Raw genomic sequence first — 18746 nt, forward strand, 5'->3', positions numbered from 1 at the left:
TACGACCCTCAAATTCCTTTATTTTATAAATTTTTTTCTCTTTACGACACTCAAATTCCTTTATTTTATAAAATTCTTTCGGATGCGAGATTTTCGTGTGCAATCTTACAGCTGAGCGGTGATGGCATCAGAATTCTGATAGAGTATGTTCGGTGTGCATGTGATTGTAGGATTTCCTTCAACTACAGTTACGGTATATATCACGGATATTGAACTGTTTATTTCTTAACTATTTTTCTTACAATTTCCACTAACTACTACGTAACGTTTTACAAGTTGCCAAAATATCTAAAAAAATATCAGTGGCTCGAGTCAAAAAGGCATGTCCTCGAGATATTTTAACATCCACGGTCCACCCCCATCTAGTTGATGTTAATGAATTGACTCATGATCTCTTGAAATTAGAAGATAGAATTTCTCCAACCTTTTGCTCTTGAATCATTTAATTACAGGGCGTTTGGATACAGATCCAGAAATAATTAGAAGTTAAAAAGCAAGAAATCAGTTTGGGTGTGGAATTTCCAAACGATTTCTAGAAGCAGAAAAGTCGACCTTTTGTTAAGCAAAATATCTAGACTTCTGACTTCTGTTTCTGGAGAACCAGAATTATATCCAAACACGCTATTACAACTGTGGAGTGTTAGGGCAATTCCTATGGAATGAACAAATTTGGAGTTTGTTCATTTTGCTCCCACTATGGAATGAACAAACATGAAAATTGGATGTTCAAATCAACAAATCTGATGCTTTGAACATCGAGATGGACAGCCCAGCGCGCGTCTGTGATAACGACGGGCGATCTTGCTACGAACGCTGCCTTTGCAAGAACCAACGTGCGATCATGCCAAAAATGCCAGTGATTTTCTCATTGACACCCGCGTCTCTTGATTTAATGCTAAATACAATTCCTGATTATTTTACTATTTTTTAATCTTATTTTATCTCATTTAAATATTATATTATATTTTTTATTTTTATTTTATAAAATATTTTATATTAAAAAGGAATACTAATGGGACTCTACAAAATTAAATCTATTCATTTTATCCTAAAAAGGAATACTAATGGGACCATCACGTGGCCCACCAAAATTTTGAGTCGGGACATTGCCATAGCAACTGCTCTTAGTTTTAGGAAAATTTGTTGGAGATGCTCTTTATATGGTATGAACATGATTAGCTCGTCTTGTAAGAATCATTTGACCATACCCATTACCGACATGTCAGATGTTGACCCATATAAACATCAACAGTTGTCAAATCACAACTTGCATGACCCATTTTTAAGAAGCATTAAATGTCTTTGCAAAAGTTAAGGTCCACACATCCCGACAAAGCAACTGTTTGACTATAAAAAGTACTTCACCAAAATGAAGAGTCTAGATTTATCCAATCACCGAAAATCAACAGCTCAAATTCACTCCTAATTTATTATTTCCCACCCCAAGCACATCACTTCAAAAACACTCATAAATTAGTGGGGTGCAATTATATCTTCGTCATTGGGCGCGCGTAATACGCACCACCTAAATCCAGCTCAAGTTAGCAAAACCAGCGCATCGAAATTTATTTTTCTTCAACGGCTATTAGATAAATCGAAAATTTTCTTCTTCTTCATCGTCATCCATTTCTTTTTTCCAGCCCCTAATCTCTCTGGATCAAACAAATTTTCGTCAAAAATAACAAAATCAATTTTTCTAATCCCAATTTCTCTAGCTTTTTTCTCCCATCTCTGATTTTTTTCAATGACAAGATTTTCTTGATTATCATCATCCCCAGCTCGTCGTAGGGCTTCACCAGAGCTCTCGATCGAGCTCCTTTCTCAAATACAAATTTCTTGAACCCTGATTTTGATCACAGTTTAAGCTGCTATTATCTCTTTAACTTCTCCGATTTCCGCAAAAGATAATGTAAAGAAGACGAGAAATTAATCATTTTTTAGTGGGAGAGGATTGATTTTTTTTTTATTTTTTTTGGTGGATGATGACGAAGAGGAGATATAATAATAAATGAATTCAGAGGAACCAAATAATTTAGTATCTCCGCCGCCGACGGACGAAGAAGAAGAGATGGAGCTGGCAGCGCAATTAAAACGGGGAATATCCCGGCAATTCTCCACCGGATCGATGAGGAAAAGTGGGAAGTTCAGTTTTAAGAGACAATCGTCGTTAAACCCGAGAATTAATACATTACGGTTCAGTTTCGGGAGACAATCGAGTTTGGATCCGAATCGGAGGAATTCATTTCCTGATGAACTCACTGTTCCTGAGAATCTTGACTCGACGATGCAATTGTTGTTTTTGGCTTGTCAGGGAGATGTCAAAGGTGTTGAGGAATTGTTGAAGGAAGGGACGGATGTTAATAGTATTGATTTGGATGGAAGGACTGCGCTGCATATTGCTGCTTGTGAAGGGCATGTGGATGTTGTTAAGCTGTTGTTGAGTCGGAAAGCTAATATTGATGCTCGTGATCGGTGGGGGAGTACGGTTAGTTTTCGTTATCTCGTGCTTTTTTTTGTTGCATTTCTTGAATTTGAAGCCTATGCCTATGTTTGTGAATATTGATAATTCGTGTTGAAAATCTTTGCAATAGATGTTTTAGAAATTCGGTTGAAACTGCGGTGAATTGAATGTTTTACGGCATGATTAGGCTTTTACGATGATATAATTTTGTAGAGTTGTGGTCCATAATACTTTTGATGAAGACATTACGCCTACCAAACAAAAAAAATAAAATACAAAGAATGGAAAATGTTTGTGGGTGTAAAATGCCTTTGAATAGATGTCATGCTTTAAAATTTCAATTTGGATGCAATTAAGTTTATGTTGGGATTTTGGACTTGGTGGTTTGGTGTTTTTGATCATTACCAATTTACGTTTGATATTATTGGTCCTTAGTTGTATCGTGGTAGTTTTCATGGTTTTCGGCTTGGTTAAGAGGGGTTCTACTTGACAAAAACGATGTTACCGCTTACCTGTGGGACACCAAATGTCTTGTGTCGGTGAAGTATGTGCAGTGATCATGTGAGCTTGTACTCTGAGGCCCTAACCTGGCATCCTTAAATGTCTTGTTTTGGCCCTACCCTGCAACTGAATTGAAAGTAGGTTTGCAAGTTTGGGCACTAATCACCAGTTGTGGATTTAACTGAAATGGTTAATAGTCTCACATGATGCTATGTTCTGACCGACAACTTGATAAATTATTCATCCTCACCGAACCAGTCATAAATGCGCCTTGATGGAGCTTTAGAGACCACGGTCCACAATCCTGTATGAAAAATTCTAACTAGGAGGGTAGTAAATCAGTAGTACATCATAATTTTATTTCTACTTTTCTCAAGTCTTTAATATATGTAATATTTTACATTTAATGCTTCTCCGGTTAAGGAAATAGTACATTTTCTCCATCTTGCAAACTTCTGCTATTGACATCAGTCTCACTACCTCGTTCAGCTCCTGTATACGACCCTACAGATTTATATAAAGTAGTTACAGTTCGGCTTTTCATTTTTATGCTATTTGGAGTACAAATTAGTGTTATTCATTTAATCATGGAATAGATATCCTTTTTTATATGTCGTACTTTTCTGATAAAAAATTTCCTGGTGATAGGCCGCTGCTGATGCCAAGTATTACGGCAATACAGAGATTTACAATATCTTGAGGGCTCGAGGAGCCAAAGTTCCGGTAATTATTAACTTTTTCTAACATTTGTATTCGAGTGAAAGCGAGAAATCTACCTTCCCTTCATACCACTGGTCTTTGTTAAATGTTCTTTTTGATATGCGTTGCAGAAAATCAGGAAAACACCAATGGCAGTATCAAACCCTCGGGAAGTTCCAGAGTACGAGCTGAATCCATTAGAGCTGCAGATACGGAAGGGAGATGGTATTTCAAAGGTATGATTTATTTCCTTCACTGTACGCCATGATAAAGCTCCATTTCAGCCTTATCCATACCTGTTTCTTAATTATTAAATTCCGTTCTTTTTCCATTTATGTTGTTGGTGTTTCCTTTTCATATTCTCAAAAGGGAAAATATTTCAAATTCAGTAAGTAACATTTGGTACTTTTGAAGTTACATTGATTGTAGACATAAATTTCCTTTACAGGGCACCTATCAAGTGGCTAAATGGAACGGGACAAAGGTTGCTGTCAAAATACTCGATAAGGACGGTTATACTGATCCTGATGTAATGTATGTTACCCTCTATATTCTTTCTTTCTTATCTTGATTTTTTGTGAGTTTCATCTCAAAAGAGTGGCTTCTTCTTTTGCTTTTTATAATTTTTCCGGTGTATCATAGTTATACGTATTCTTTCTGTGACGGCTCAAATTCTTATTTTGGTATGTTCCTGTCATGTTAACAATGGCATGATCTCTTCTGTGCGCAAACCTTATTAGGACAACAGAATATTGCTAAGCAGATCATAAAAAGTGTATTGTTTTGTGAGCAAAATCATGCAATTAACTTACCTTATGTTTCTACCCTGTGGTGACGTACTATTTTCCGATCAATATATTGACATCAACTTTATGGGGATGGTCTCGCTATACGACAATTTTTATTTTATAGTTACCATCTTTTCTATTATATGGCGTTGTCTTATAATCTTTCTCATCTTTGGAACAGAAATGCCTTCAAACTGGAGTTGACACTGTTAGAGAGGGTGCGTCATCCAAATGTGGTTCAGTTTGTTGGAGCTGTTACTCAAAACATGCCCATGATGATTGTTTCAGAGTACCATCCAAAAGTAAGTATCCTTAATTATGGATGCCTTATACCACACAAGTTTTAAAATTTGACCAATTTAAGCATCACTCTTTAGGACAGTTGCAACTTACAACTTTTGTTTGCGAGAGTAGAGGCATGCAAGCTACATCTGTTGTCTAGGACCTCATTGTCATATATGCTTGACTTGGCAGAGGCTGCATTGTTAAGGGATAAGTAGTTGGAATGTTGATGGGTCGTTAGGGTGCCCAGTAAGATATGCTTGCATACCAATTTGATGCAAAAAATGCAGATGTACTATCTTGGGTTTGACTTTGAAATATGCAGATTTTTTACCATCTGTGCGGGGGTATCAGTGTAGATTAGAATTATTTTCCTTGAAGTATTCTGCTGAAATTTTACCATCTCTTCACTCTTGAGATTCTGCAGTATGTTTACTCATTATACTACCACTGATTAACAGGGTGATCTTGGAAGCTATCTACAAAAGAAAGGACGTTTGTCACCTTCAAAAGCTTTAAGATTTTCTCTCGACATTGCAAGGTATTTCAATATTTTCTTGCAGAAGTATTCCTGGGATTTCGAGTTGCCAGAAATCCTATCATTTGCTGTTAATTATAATATGCATTTTTCTTCATGGGCAGGGGAATGAATTATCTCCATGAATGCAAACCAGATCCCATCATTCATTGCGATTTAAAGCCAAAGTAAGTGACTGAAATGCAGGCTGTTAGGTTCAATAAGAAACTCTTTAAAAATTCATTGTTTTAGGTTGAGTTCACTTTCAGTTTGAAATTTTATTCTGTACTCAAAGTGGGTGATGTACTGTTCTTTACTATTTGAAGTTTTTGGTAAGGTGCCAGAAATATTTTGCTGGATAGTGCGGGTCAGCTCAAGGTGGCAGGATTTGGTTTGATAAAGTTATCAAAAATATCACCTGACAAAGCAAAACTAGCACATGCAGATGCCTTTGATGGTCCAAGTAAGACTTTATAGATGCTGTAAAACCGTCTAGTTATGTGCAGTATTATTAACTATGCGCGAGATTTCATACATGCCGTAAAACTTTCTAGTTATGTGCAGTTTTTTTATCTATGCATGAAATCTTTTGAAATTTTGAATAGAATAACGTTGCCATCTCGTCTTGCTAATGTAAATGAAACCTTTATTCAAAGTGCAATCATCAAATTAAGTTGATTCGAAGTAAAATTTCTTCTTTTTTCTAAAATCAATGGAAAAAGTCTTGAATTTCACCGGCTAATATGATTCTTTTAGGTTCATACAGGGCACCTGAAATTTATAAGGATGAAATATTTGATAGAAGTGTTGACGCGTTCTCATTTGGTCTCATTCTTCATGAGGTATGCTTTCATTCGTACTTTTTGTTTTAATTGAAGTATATTTATTTTCTAATGTCTTTGTTCACTTTATCAGATGATTGAAGGAACACCGCCTCTTCATCCCAAACCAGTAGATGAAGTTGCAAGACTGATATGTTTGGAGGGAATGAGACCACCATTAAAGACCAAGTCAAGAACGTACCCCCCGGACCTAAAAGAGTAAGTGTTGATTTTGTTTCACATCAGAACTTGATTTTGTTTAGCTGAATAGAATTGTTTTCTTTTGATTATCGAATATCACTTCTTATTTCCGGTTAAGTTTGTGAAGCACTAACGAAGTTGTAATAAACACAATTTTGAATGAGTCGAGGTTATTGAGATCTATGCTTCATTTTTCCAGGTTGATTGAAGAATGTTGGGATGCAGAATCTGTGGTGAGGCCAACTTTTTCTGAGATTATTGTGCGGCTGGACAGAATAGTTGCAAACTGCTCCAAGCATGGATGGTGGAAAGACACCTTTAAGCTTCCCTGGTAATTCATCTCTTTTTTCCCACCTCTGATTCTTAATATAGAAACTTTACCATATCCATGACTCCAAGACCATGAGCATTGTAATTGAAACACAAGTAAATATGACCCAGAATCAGAAATGCATGCTTATCATCACGATCTTTGTCACGTTTCAAACATTAATGTATTTTATTTGTCCGCAGGAAATGAGAAAGGAAGTCCTAAATTGATACGAAGAATGGAACAAAACCAAAACGTTTCAAGTGGGCGGGTGAACTTCCATAATCATACTCAGGTTTTGGGAAAATTTGTTGTTGTTATAATATTTTCTTTTACTGTCTTGAATCGAGAACGAAATATCATGTGAACAAATAAAAAGGGCATAAGATAAAGTTATAATCAGCCTTTTTCACTTTTGTTTCCGAAGGAAATATAAAAGTTCTTTTGTATGTATAATGTGTGAGATTACTTCTGTTTAGATACTTTCTTCTGTTCTCCTTTTATATTAGTTTTGCTTCTGCTTTCCCTCGACATTCTCTTTGATTTGCTTAAGTTTCGTTTCAGTGCCCAATTGGAAAAAACTGAAAATTCTGATGTGCAGCATAAAAGAACAGAAATTAGTTGAACAACAGGTTAGATTCGTCGCTTGAAGTGTTGGAATAGGGACTGTTTGCGGAAAATGTGCACAGTCTGCAGGCTTAACTGCATAAGATTTTGGATACAAATTCATCAACGTTCTTGTCAGAGCTTCCGCCTTCATCGACAGCCTGCTTAGCCAACTCCTTCCATCTGACAGCATTCTTCTTTATCTCTTCCTGTCTGTCACCCTCCATTACTACTTTTATAGATTCCTCTACTTTCTCTCTGTTAACCAACCCATTCTCATCTGCTGCCGCTCTGACACCAACTCTCCATACATCTGAAATGAACTTTGCATTAGTCGGTTGATCCGTCCAGAGCGGCATTGCCACCATTGGCACCCCTAAACTCAAAGCCTCAATCGTCGAGTTCCATCCACAATGTGTTATGAAACATCCAATGGCTTTGTGCGCCATCACCTCCAATTGCTGGCACCATTCAACAACCAAACCTTTTTCCGCCGTCTCCTCCACGAAGTTTCTAGGAAGTTTGTCTTCCCCTGATAGCTTGACAACCCATAGAAAATGGTAGTTACAATTCCCAAGTCCCCACGCTAGTTCGTTCATTTGTTCTTGTTTTAAATCATTCAGACTCCCGAACGATACGTAGACAACCGAAGCGACTTCTTTCTTGTCTAACCATTTCATGCAGGTATCAGTATCCGGTGTAAAGAGATGAAGACCATAGTCATTGTTATCCTTCAGCCGTTTGTCTAGGTAAAATGATGGTACGGATGGCCCTATGGTGACCATTCTTGTTGGTGATTGTTGTTGCATCCAAATCACTACCTGTTGCAAGAATCACCATTAGTAGAATTCATCAGACACTATATTTGCTTCAATTAGACTTAAGAAGATTACCTGTTCCTCCAACTTGTCGTAGGTGTTAAAGAGCAACCAATCTGCTTCATCCACATTTGAAAACTGCTCCAGAACTAGAGTCAGGAAATCTGGATAGGAGTCGATTTTATAAACAAAAGATGGTAAATCATGCGGTTCAAGTGTAACTGAACCAGGAACCAATGCTGTTGGTCCTTGTACAGGTGTAGGAAGCAAGCCTTTATACACTTGGTAATAGATGGCACTGGCTGAACCAGATTGAGTATAAAAACAAGCTCCAATCAATCCTAGTTCTTTCGCCAACGGTAAAACCCACGGAATTAGAGAATCATATGCTACACACTTAACAGGATACTCTGATATTTCATGCTTTTGAATAAACTTTGGTAAGCTCTCTGCAACAGTGTCTTTGAATTGTTGCATGAAATTGCTGCTATTGAAGTCTTCTAAACCATCATGGCTTCCATCAGAAAATGGCACTACTGAGACGGAGCTAGCTCCGGTTCGAATCGATCTGGAGGCGTGGAGAGTTGTGAACAGTGTAACTTTAACTCGTTTGGATACTAAACGGTTTGAGAATTGAAGCATAGGATTTATATGGCCTTGTGCAGGGAACGGAAGAACCAAAACATGCAGTGATCTCGATGGAACTGGAGTCTCTTTCTCACCCATTTCTCTCACTAAGCTGCTTGGAAGTTCTTTCTTCTTCTTCTTTTTTCTATCTTTATATCTGGACAGCCCACATGCATCTCGTGGTATGGAGTCTGAGGACACTCTAAACTTTGGTGCTTTCACATGCAATACCGCATTTTCCAGACAAAATTAATTAAAAACCAACTTTCACTTTACAGACAGAATAAGGCAAAAGAGCCCAAAAAGATTCACTTTACAAGCTCAAACAAACAGAAAATATGAAGTACTTGGTGATTCAAGTCTGCCAGGGAAACTAGGCACAATCAAATCTCAGAGCATTTCTCCTCCTGAGTTCGTGCAAAATCATGTCAGAAAATTCCAAGTGCAATTAAAGTGAAACATGGCTTCTCAGCAAAGAAATTTGTAAATTGTACAGTATTATTCAATAATGTAATTTAGTAGTACAAGATTCCTACAGCTCTCTTTGGTAGCAAGAGAAGGGCGATCGTCTTATTTAACACAATGCAGCCCTGTAATTGTTACATAAGATTTTAGATACAAATTCATGGATGTTCTTGTCAGAGCTTCCACCTTCATCAACAGCCTCCAGAGCCAACTCTTTCAGTCTGATAGCATTCTTATTTATCTCTTCCCTCCTCTCTCCTTCCATTACTAATTTTATTGATTCCTCTAATTCGTCTCTCGTAACCATCCCCTTCTCATCAGTTTTGGCTCGAACACCAACCTTCCATATATCCTCGACGAATTTTGCATTAGTGGGTTGATCAGTCCACTGTGGCGTTGCTACCATAGGGACACCCAAACTTAATGCCTCAAGTATTGAGTTCCATCCGCAATGTGTTACGAAACATCCCACTGCTTTGTGTGCCAACACCTCCAGTTGCTGACACCATCCTGTCACCAAACCTTTACCAGAAGTCTCTTGTACAAAGTTTTTTGGGAGTTTAGATTCTTCAGTAGCTCTAACTACCCAAATGAAATTGTAGTTGGTATTCCGAATTCCCCAAGCTATTTCCTCCATTTGTTCCTCTCCTAAATTAGCCAAACTCCCGAAAGACATGTAGACAACTGATGTGGCTTCTTTCGTGTCTAACCACTTCGTGCAAGTGTCAGAATCCGGTGTAAAGAGATGAAGCCCGTAGGCGTTATCCTCCAGTCTCTTGTCTAGGTAAAATGACGGCATTGTTGGTCCTATTGTGATCATTCTTGTTTGTGATTGCTTTGCCATCCAGTTCACCACCTGTATGTGATATTAGTATTAGGAATGCAAGTACTACCAGAAGTAGAAAGAATTCATATATATTCAAAACCACATAGAACTCAAGACTCCAACAATCCAAAGAATACTCTGTCATTGTCCAAAAGATCACAATCATCAAATGTGGCAGAGCCAACATTGAAGATAGAAACAATTCCCACTGTGTGTGGCCAAACAATGAACAACAGAGTGTATTTAGGAGGGGCAGCAATGAATAAAATGGACTTCGGGGGCAGGAACAGTAGAAGAGCTATATGTGGATAAGTGAAGACATAAATAGGCTTTCCCCACTTGCTCGCACTTGGCTCCGTCACTGCTCCCAAAACCTAGTATATTTTCACAAATAACTCCTAGTTGCCGTTCTCAGTGATTGTAAGAACTACCAGAAGTACAGATAATTCAAAAAACCACATCGAACTCAAACTCCAAGTTTCTAACAATTCCCAAGAATACTCTTCGGCATTGTGCTAAAGATCACAACAATCAAACGTGGCAGAGCCAGGATTGAAGATAAGAGAGGGCAAAAAAAAAAGATCTCATTGCGTGTGGCCGAACAATGAATGAAAGATAAAATTCAGGAGAGCTTATAATGTACAAAAGAGACTTCGGGAGCAAGAGCAGAGCTACGTAGGGACAAGTGGAAGCATAAATATGCAAATTCCCACTTGCCCATACCTGGCTCCGCCCTTGCTCCCTAATCCTTTCACATAAAAACCCCTAATTGTGCCGTTTTATTCATTGTCTGCTCCTACACATGATATTTTTCTGTCTCCTCCTACCTTCGATCCTGGCTCCGCCAGGATTTGAGAGTCAGTTGGCAACAAATTGACCAAGCCACCAACAACCCTATGATCTACATCTACTGTCAAAATCATATAACTAGCAAACCGAAATTTGATTAAAAAGACAACCAAAAATAATTTCTACTAACAAATCCTAACATGACAATAACAGAGTTATAAAACTTACACTTTTAGAAATGGCCAACACTACTCTCTGACACAGTCTTATAGATCACAAAACAATCAATAACCTGGCCTATGATCTACATGCAAAATTAATTTTAACTCTAAAGATAAACTAATAAGGCAATAATAAGGTTTACCTGTTGCTCCAGCTTATGGTAAGTATTAAAAAGTAACCAATCTACTTCATCAACATTAGAATTTCGACACAACACTAACAAAAGAATTGCAGGATACACATCAGGTTTATAAACGAAAGACAGTAACTCATTCGGTTCAAGTAACGGCAGTCCAGGTACCACTATCCTCGGTCCATCTACAGGTAATGGAATGCAAGCACGACCAGAAGGACAGAATTCATACATAGTCAACACTATACAGAACTTAGACTCCAGCAATCTCCAAGAATACTCTCTGACATTTTCCAAAAGATCACAATTATCAATTGTGGTGCAGCCAGGGCAAAGAAAATCCCATATTGTGTGGCCAAACAATGAATAAATGATAAAATTTAAAACAGATTTTGTGACCAGGAAAAGGAACGGAACCATATGTAGGTAAGTGGAGGCACAAATAAGCTTTTACCCCACTTGCCCATACCTGGCTCCGCCCCTACTTCAAAAGTCTTAATTGAAACTCGAACCCTTTCCGTCCTAGCATCACAAATGTCGTAACTGGGGGCGACATGGCCAAAGTTTCATTCAGGATGTGTGACTTGCCCAGGAAGATGCAAGAGCAAGCAAACTACTTGGCCAAAGTCTTAAGAATCTTTTTTAACGTGGTTCGGAAGGAAATCGATATCCGCCAAATTTCTTTGATAATTGAGTGTAGAAGTTACAACGAAGTTTGTTGGATATCGGTTTTCTTCTAAACCACGTTAATAAAAATTCATAAAACCCTTACTTGTGTCATTTTGTTCATTGAATACTCCTATACGAGATCTTTTTTCCCTTCAATCCTGGCTTCGCCACAGTTTGATAGTCAGTTGACAACAAATTGGCTCCGTCACCAACAACCCTATGATCTACATATCCTATAAAATCCTAACAAGCTCATATGACTAAAAAATTGGCTCCGTCACCACTATAAAATCCTAACAAATTGGCTCCGTCACCACCTTAAAATCCTAACTAATATTACTCTCTCATATGACTACTAAACTCCAACATGACAATAACAGAGTTATCAAAATTACACTCTTAGCAATGGCCAACACTACTCTCTGACATGGTCTTATAGATCACAAAACAATCAACAACCTGGCCTATGATCCACATACAAAATAAAATCTAACTCTAAAGATAAAACTAATTAGTAATAAGGCAATATAAAATTTACCTGTTCCTCAAGCTCCTCATAGGTATTAAAAAGTAACCAATCTGCTTCATCAACATTAGAAAACCGACACAACATTAACAGAAGAATTGCAGGGTACACGTCGGGTTTGTAAATGAAAGAGGGTAACTCATTCGGTTCAAGTAACGGAAATCCAGGTACCAATTTCGTCGGTCCATCTACAAGTAACGGAATGCAAGTACAACCAAAAGAAGTACAGCGAATTCATACATATTCAAAACATCATAGAACTTAGACTCCAACAATGCCCAACAATACTGTCTGACATTTTCCAATAGATCACAATTATTAAATTGTGGTGCAGCCAGGGCATAAAAAAAATCTCATTTTGTGTGGCCAAACAATGAATAAATGATAAAATTTAGGAGGCTTTACAATGCATAAAACAGACTTTAAAATACATAACTATATTTTGATCATGCAAACCCATGTATGTATTTTGTTAAATTTCTATCTTATATATAATATATTTATGTTAAACTTTTGATAAATATTGAGTATGCTGTATCGCCGTATTTTAGTTTTTCAAGGTGGTGTATCATAGTAGCGTGTTGGTATCTTGTATCCGATACCGTATCCGTATCATTGGAACACAGGTCGTTTCGTTCATTGTATATTATTACACAAGATATTCTTTTGCCCCCTCCTACCTTCAATCCTGACTCTGCCACAATTTGTGAGTATATTGGCAAATTAGCTCTGCCACCAACAACTGTATGATCTACATCTACCATCAAATCCTGACAAGCTCATAAAACTAGCAAACCTAAATTTGACAATCAGCAACCAGGCCTGTGATCCTCATACAAAATTAAAATAAACTCCATAAATGGAACTAATAAAGCAATAATAAGGTTTACCTGTTCCGCCAGCTTATCATAGGTACTAAAAAAGCAACCATTCTGCTTCATCAACATTTGAAAATCAACTCAACACTAACAGAAGAATTGCGGGATACACATCCTGTCTATAAACGAAAGACGTAACTCATTCGGTTCAGGTAACGGCAATCCAGGTACCAATGTCGTCGGTCCATCAACAAGTAACGGAATGCAAGTACAACCAGAAGTAGAGAGAAGTTGGACCACAACAATCCCCAAGAATACTCTCTGACATTTTCCAAAAGATTACGATTATCAAATTGTGGTGGAGCCAGGAATATGAGCACGCTAGGGCAAAAAAAAAAATCCCATTTTGTGTGCCCAAAAAATGAATAAATGATAAAATTTAGGAGATTCACAATTCATAAAACAGACATTGGAACCAGGAACAGGAATGGAGCCGTATGTTGGTAATTGGAGGCAAAAATAGGCTTTTCCCCACTTGCCCATACCTGGCTCCGCCCCTGCTCCCAATCCTTGTATATTTTCACAAAAATCCCCACACTATGTCATTTCATTCATTGTATACTCCTATACAAGATTCATTGTATACTCCTATACTGGATATTATTTTTCCCCATCATACCTTCAATCCTGGCTCCACCACAGTTTGAGAGTCAGTCGGCAACAAATTGGCATCTATCATCAAATCCTAACAGGCTCATATAACTATCAAACCTAAATTTGATTGATTGACAATAACAAAGTTATCAAACTTAAACTATTCTCTAACATGGTCTTACATATTACAAAACAATCAACAATCTGGCCTATGATCCGCATAAAATTAAATTAAGCTCAAGAAAATAAAACTAATAAAGTAATAATAAGCTTTACATGTTCCTCCAGCTTATCACAGGTATTAAAAAGCAACCAATCTGCTTCATCAACATTTGAAAACCGACTGAACACTGAAGGAAGAATTGCAGGATACGCATCCGGTTTGTAAACGAAAGACAGCAAGTCATTCGGTTCAAGTAACGGCAACCCAGGAACCAATGTCGTCAATCCATCTATAGGTAAACAGGTTTTCTCCCACTTGTTCACATTTGGCTCCGTCACTGCTCCCAAAACCTAGTATATATTCATAAAGAACTCCTAGTTGCGTTCTTAGTAAAAGGATCGTAAGAACTACCAGAAGTACAGAGAATTCAAAAAACCATATCGAACCCAGACTCCAAATCTCTAACAATTCCCAAGATAAAACTACCAGTATGGGCGTTCATATTTTGTGTTTGAGTGAGAATACTTCTGTTGATAACTGAGTGTAGAAGTTTATAACCTAATGCTCAAAAACAGATATATTCTCACTCAAACACAAAGTATGAACACCCATTTTAGATTGGTTTCTTTGTCGCTAAAAAACAAAATCTAAACTCCTCTTTTTGGTGGATATCGATTTCCTTATGAAACAAGTTAAAAATGATTCATAAAACCCCTAATTGTGTCACTTTATTCATTGAATACTACTACACGAGATCTTTTTTGCCTTTAATCCTGGCTACACCACAGTTTGAGAGTCAGTTGGCAACAAACTGGCTCCGTCACCAACAACCTTATGATCTACATCTACTATCAAATCCTAACAAGCTTATATGACTAAAAACAAGTAACAAATAATACTCTCTCATATGACTAGCAAACCGAAATTTTACCAAGAAGAAGTACTCTCTACTATCAAACTCTAACATGTCAATAACAGAGTGATTAAACTTACAGTCTTAGCAATGGCCAACACTACTCTCTGACGTGGTCTCATAGATCATAAAACAATCAACAACCTGGCCTATGATCCACATACAAAATTAAATTTAACTCTAAAGATAAAACTAATACGGCAATAATAAGGTTTACCTTAAAAAGTAACCAATCTGCTTCATCAACATTAGAAAACCGACACTAACGAGAGAACTGCAGGATACACGTCAGGTTTGTAAATGAAAGACGGTAACTCATACGGTCCAAGTAACGGCAATCCAAGTATTAATTTCGTCGGTCCATCTACAGGTAAGGGAATGCAAGTACAACCAGAAGTACAGAGAATTCAAACATATTCAAAACTACATAGAACTTGGACTCCAACAACCCCCAACAATACTATCTAACATTTTCCAAAAGATCACAATTATCAAATTGGGGTGCAGCCAGGGCAAAAGAAAAATCCCATTGTGTGGCCAAACAATGAATCAATGATAAAATTTAGTAGGCTTTACAATGTATAAAACAGACTTTGGGAGCAGGAACAGGGACGGAGCCACATTAGGGTAAATGGAGGCATAAAATTAGGCTTTTCTCCACTTGCCCATACCTGGCTCCGCCCCTGCTCCAAATTCTTGTATATTTTCACAAAACCCACTTAATTGTATCATTTCATTCACTGTATATTCCTACACAAGATATGTTTTTGCCCCTCCTACCTTCAATCCTGTTTCCGCCATAATTTGAGTGTCAGTTGGCAACAAATTGGCTCTGCCACCAATAACCCTATGATCTACATCTACTGTTAAAATCCTAACGAGCTCCCAATGATCTACATCTACTGTCAAATTCCTTAACAACCTCATACAACTAGCAAAATGCAAATTTAACTAAAAAGATGGAACTAAAAGAACAATAAGGTTTACTTACCTGTTCCTCCAGCTTACCATAGGTGTTGAAAAGTAACCAATCTGCTTCATCAACATTTAAAACCCAGCTCAAAACTAACGGAAGAATAGCAGGATGCAGATCCGGTTTGTGAACGAAAGACGGTTACTCATCCGGTTCAAGTAACGGCAATCCAGGTACCAATCTCGTCAGTCAATCTACAGGCATCCCAATCAATCCTTTATTCACTCGCACTAACAGCACTAGACTGTGTATAAAATGAAGCTCCAATCAATCCTAGCTCCTTCCACAGCAATGCCCACGGCATAATAGAATCATACACAACACATTTGACAGGACACCTTAATCTTTCTTGCTTCTTAATAAATTCCTAACAACTAATGACCTACATCTACTGTCAAAATCATAACAAGCTCCCTATAATCCTCATCTGCTTCTTAATCCAAACTAGCTGATATAACTAGCATAATGCGAAGTTATCTAAAAAGATAAAACTAATAAAGCAATAAGCTTTACCTGTTCCATAATGCAAATCGACTTGACACTACCGGAAGAATTGCAGAATACACATGAGGTTTGTAAATGAAAGATGGCAATTCATTCGGTTCAAGTAATGGCAGTCCAGAAACCAACGTCGCCAGTCCATCTATAGGTATACCAATCAATCCTTTATTCACTTCGTAATAAACTGCACTAAGAGCACTTGACTGAGTAAAAAAGGAAGCTCCAATTAATCTTAATTCTTTCGCTGGAATAATAGAATCATACACCAGACACTTTAAAGGACACCATAATTGTGTTCTTAGTAAAAGGAATGCAAGTACTGCCTGAAGTACAGAGAATTCATACATATTAAAAACCTTCTTGAACTTGGACTCCCACAATCCCCAAGAATACTCTTTGACATTGTCCAAAGCTTAACAATTCCCAAATTATGGCAGAGCCAGAATTCAAGATAGGAGAGGGCAAAAAAGTAAAAAATTATTTTGTGTGGCCAAACAATGAATAAAAGAAACTTTAGGAGGGCTTACAATACATAAAACATAAAACAGACTTCGGGAGCAGGAACAGGGACAGAGCCATATATGGGTAAGTGGAGGCATAAATAGATTTTTCCCCGTTTGCCCATCACTGGCTCCGCCCCTGCTCATGCTCCTAATCCTTGTATTTTCACAAAACCTCCGAATTGTATAACTTTATTCATTATATAGTCCTACATAGAATATTATTTTGCCTCCTCCTACCTTCAATCCTGGCTCCACCACAGTTTGAAAGCCAGTTGATGACAAATTGGCTCCGCTTCCAACAACTCTATGATCTACATCTACTGTCAAAATCCTAACAAGCTCATATAACTAGCGAACCAAAGTTTGATAAAAAAAGATGAAACTAAAAATACTCTCTACAATTCTAACATGTCAGTAACAGAGTTATAATCTCCAACACTAGTCTCTGCCATTGTCTTATAGATCAGAACAATCAACAATCCGGGGAAGTGTCTCTATGCAGCGGCAAATTCTACTCCTATTTTTTCAGCAGAAGAAGGAAAAGTATTTGCTATCTGGTTTTGCTTGAGGAAGGCTATAGAACTCATTTGGTAATTCAGAGTAATAATGAAGATCTAATGACTCAACTGCAGCATGGAGAATTTATAGGAAACTCAATGACAGAAGCAAGATTGAAGGATATTAAATATTTTGCTACTTTATTCTCTTATTGTAAGTTTACATTTGTTCCTAAGATTTGTAATGGAGGTGTCCATGCCTTGGCTAGGTGGGCTACCAAAAACAACAACTCAATGTTTTAGAGAACCCCACCAGTTTGGCTTTCGGCTATACTTGGAGGGGGTCAATAAGTCTTGATATAATCGACAAACAAAATTAAATTTAACAATAAAGATGGGACTAACAGGGCAATCAGCTATACCTGTTCCTCCAGCTTATCATAGGTGTTAAAAAGCAACCAATCTGCTTCATCAACATTCGAAAATCCACTCAACACCAACGGAAGAACAGCAGGATACACATCAGGTTTGTGAACGAAAGAAAGACGGTAACGGCAATCCAGGTAGCAATGTCGTCGGTCCATCTACTGGCATCCCAATCAATCCTTTATTCACCTGGTAATAAATTGCACTAACAGCACTAGACTGTGTATAAAATGAAGCTCCAATCAATCCTAACTCCTTCGCTAACGGCAACGCCCACGGCATAATAGAATCATAAACAACACATTTGACAGGACACCCTAATCTTTCTTGCTTCCGAACGAATTCCGGCAAGTTTTTGCAAACAGCAATTTCGATTTTCTTCATAAAATCATCTCCTGAGGAACTCTCAAAACTCTCTCCATCTGAAAATGTTTCAATCGAGATGGAGCCAACACCGGGTTGAACCGATTTGGAGGCGAGGATGGTGGTGAACAGCGTGACTTTGATTCCTTTGGAGACTAAACGTTTAGAGAATTGAAGTATTGGGTTTATATGACCTTGAACTGGTAATGGAAGAACCAAAACATGGCCTGATTTTGTCAGATCTACATCACCCATAATAAAGCGGCAAGGTTAAGTAGCCGTTTTTCAAGCGGAGTAGCTGAAATCAGATGCACTGAAGGAAGATTAGGATTCAAATAGAGATGCTGATACTGTGATAGTGGATGTCATATCGAAACCCTAATCTCTAGGCATTGCATTTTTTATGTACCAAATGGTCGATAATAGCCCTGCTGGCTGCTTTCCATGAGTGTTGCAGGAAGGAATGTTATTGGTGGCATGATCGGCCACCCAAGTGTCAAGATGCATGAACACCTCTACACATGTAATGCTATGACAATAATTTGATCTCTTCAAAATTACTAGAATCTTGAAATTAAAATTTGCTCAATAATCTTGATTTTACCAAATAGGACTTGCTTTGCCTTTTTTTTATTTTTTATTTTTTTTGGTAAAGGAGTAAAAGAGTCAAAAGA

At 37.6% G+C, this 18746-nt stretch overlaps 3 protein-coding genes across 9 annotated transcripts; 1 reads left to right on the top strand and 2 right to left on the bottom strand.

The window, feature by feature from the left end:
* Window positions 1–1621: 1621 nt before the first annotated feature.
* LOC113330216 (integrin-linked protein kinase 1-like) lies at window positions 1622–7062 on the top strand. 3 transcript variants are annotated; one of them, XR_003350113.1, is made up of 12 exons: window positions 1622–2485; window positions 3611–3685; window positions 3793–3897; window positions 4110–4195; window positions 4631–4751; window positions 5193–5272; window positions 5374–5436; window positions 5593–5711; window positions 6015–6090; window positions 6164–6288; window positions 6470–6601; window positions 6784–7029. XR_003350113.1 is itself a non-coding variant. In XM_026577069.1 (12 exons), exons 1-12 carry the CDS (start codon window positions 2009–2011, stop codon window positions 6788–6790), a joined length of 1476 nt encoding a protein of 491 aa, XP_026432854.1. In that variant the 5' UTR covers window positions 1623–2008; the 3' UTR covers window positions 6791–7062. The 3 variants fall into 3 exon arrangements, 2 of the variants coding, with proteins under 2 accessions (XP_026432854.1, XP_026432855.1); XM_026577069.1 differs by having other exon boundaries at window positions 1623–2485; window positions 6005–6090; window positions 6784–7062; XM_026577070.1 differs by lacking the exon at window positions 6784–7029 and having other exon boundaries at window positions 1623–2485; window positions 6005–6090; window positions 6470–6605.
* On the bottom strand, window positions 6945–8802 carry LOC113330218 (UDP-glycosyltransferase 74E2-like). The gene is made up of 2 exons (XM_026577073.1): window positions 8080–8802; window positions 6945–8007 (listed from the first exon to the last, which is right to left on the bottom strand). The coding sequence occupies exons 1-2, from the start codon at window positions 8728–8730 to the stop codon at window positions 7279–7281; spliced, it is 1380 nt and encodes a 459-aa protein (XP_026432858.1). The 5' UTR covers window positions 8731–8802; the 3' UTR covers window positions 6945–7278.
* A 383-nt stretch (window positions 8803–9185) lies between these two features.
* LOC113330219 (UDP-glycosyltransferase 74E2-like) lies at window positions 9186–18029 on the bottom strand. Of its 5 annotated transcripts, XM_026577077.1 has the most exons (5): window positions 16296–16450; window positions 15801–15976; window positions 13152–13400; window positions 12274–12314; window positions 9186–9952 (listed from the first exon to the last, which is right to left on the bottom strand). In XM_026577077.1, exon 5 carries the CDS (start codon window positions 9938–9940, stop codon window positions 9206–9208), a length of 735 nt encoding a protein of 244 aa, XP_026432862.1. In that variant the 5' UTR covers window positions 9941–9952; window positions 12274–12314; window positions 13152–13400; window positions 15801–15976; window positions 16296–16450; the 3' UTR covers window positions 9186–9205. The 5 variants fall into 5 exon arrangements, with proteins under 5 accessions (XP_026432862.1, XP_026432861.1, XP_026432859.1 ...); XM_026577076.1 differs by lacking the exon at window positions 12274–12314; XM_026577074.1 differs by lacking the exons at window positions 12274–12314; window positions 13152–13400; window positions 15801–15976; window positions 16296–16450 and adding an exon at window positions 17706–18029.
* Window positions 18030–18746: the final 717 nt, after the last annotated feature.

This window comes from Papaver somniferum, unplaced genomic scaffold, assembly GCF_003573695.1.
Source record: "Papaver somniferum cultivar HN1 unplaced genomic scaffold, ASM357369v1 unplaced-scaffold_117, whole genome shotgun sequence".
Lineage (NCBI taxonomy): Eukaryota > Viridiplantae > Streptophyta > Magnoliopsida > Ranunculales > Papaveraceae > Papaver > Papaver somniferum.

Bases quoted from the DNA above. Each gene is read 5' to 3' on its own strand.
- LOC113330216 (XM_026577069.1), top strand. From the start codon at position 2,009: ATGAATTCAGAGGAACCAAATAATTTAGTATCTCCGCCGCCGACGGAC. The intron at 4,196-4,630 runs GTATGTTACCCT...TCTTTGGAACAG, and splicing joins TATACTGATCCTGATGTAAT to AAATGCCTTCAAACTGGAGT. The intron at 6,091-6,163 runs GTATGCTTTCAT...TCACTTTATCAG, and splicing joins TTGGTCTCATTCTTCATGAG to ATGATTGAAGGAACACCGCC.
- LOC113330218 (XM_026577073.1), bottom strand. From the start codon at position 8,730: ATGGGTGAGAAAGAGACTCCAGTTCCATCGAGATCACTGCATGTTTTG. The intron at 8,008-8,079 runs GTAATCTTCTTA...TTCTTGCAACAG, and splicing joins ACGACAAGTTGGAGGAACAG to GTAGTGATTTGGATGCAACA.
- LOC113330219 (XM_026577074.1), bottom strand. From the start codon at position 17,867: ATGGACCGACGACATTGCTACCTGGATTGCCGTTACCGTCTTTCTTTC. The intron at 9,953-17,705 runs GTATAGCTGATT...TATCACATACAG, and splicing joins ATGATAAGCTGGAGGAACAG to GTGGTGAACTGGATGGCAAA.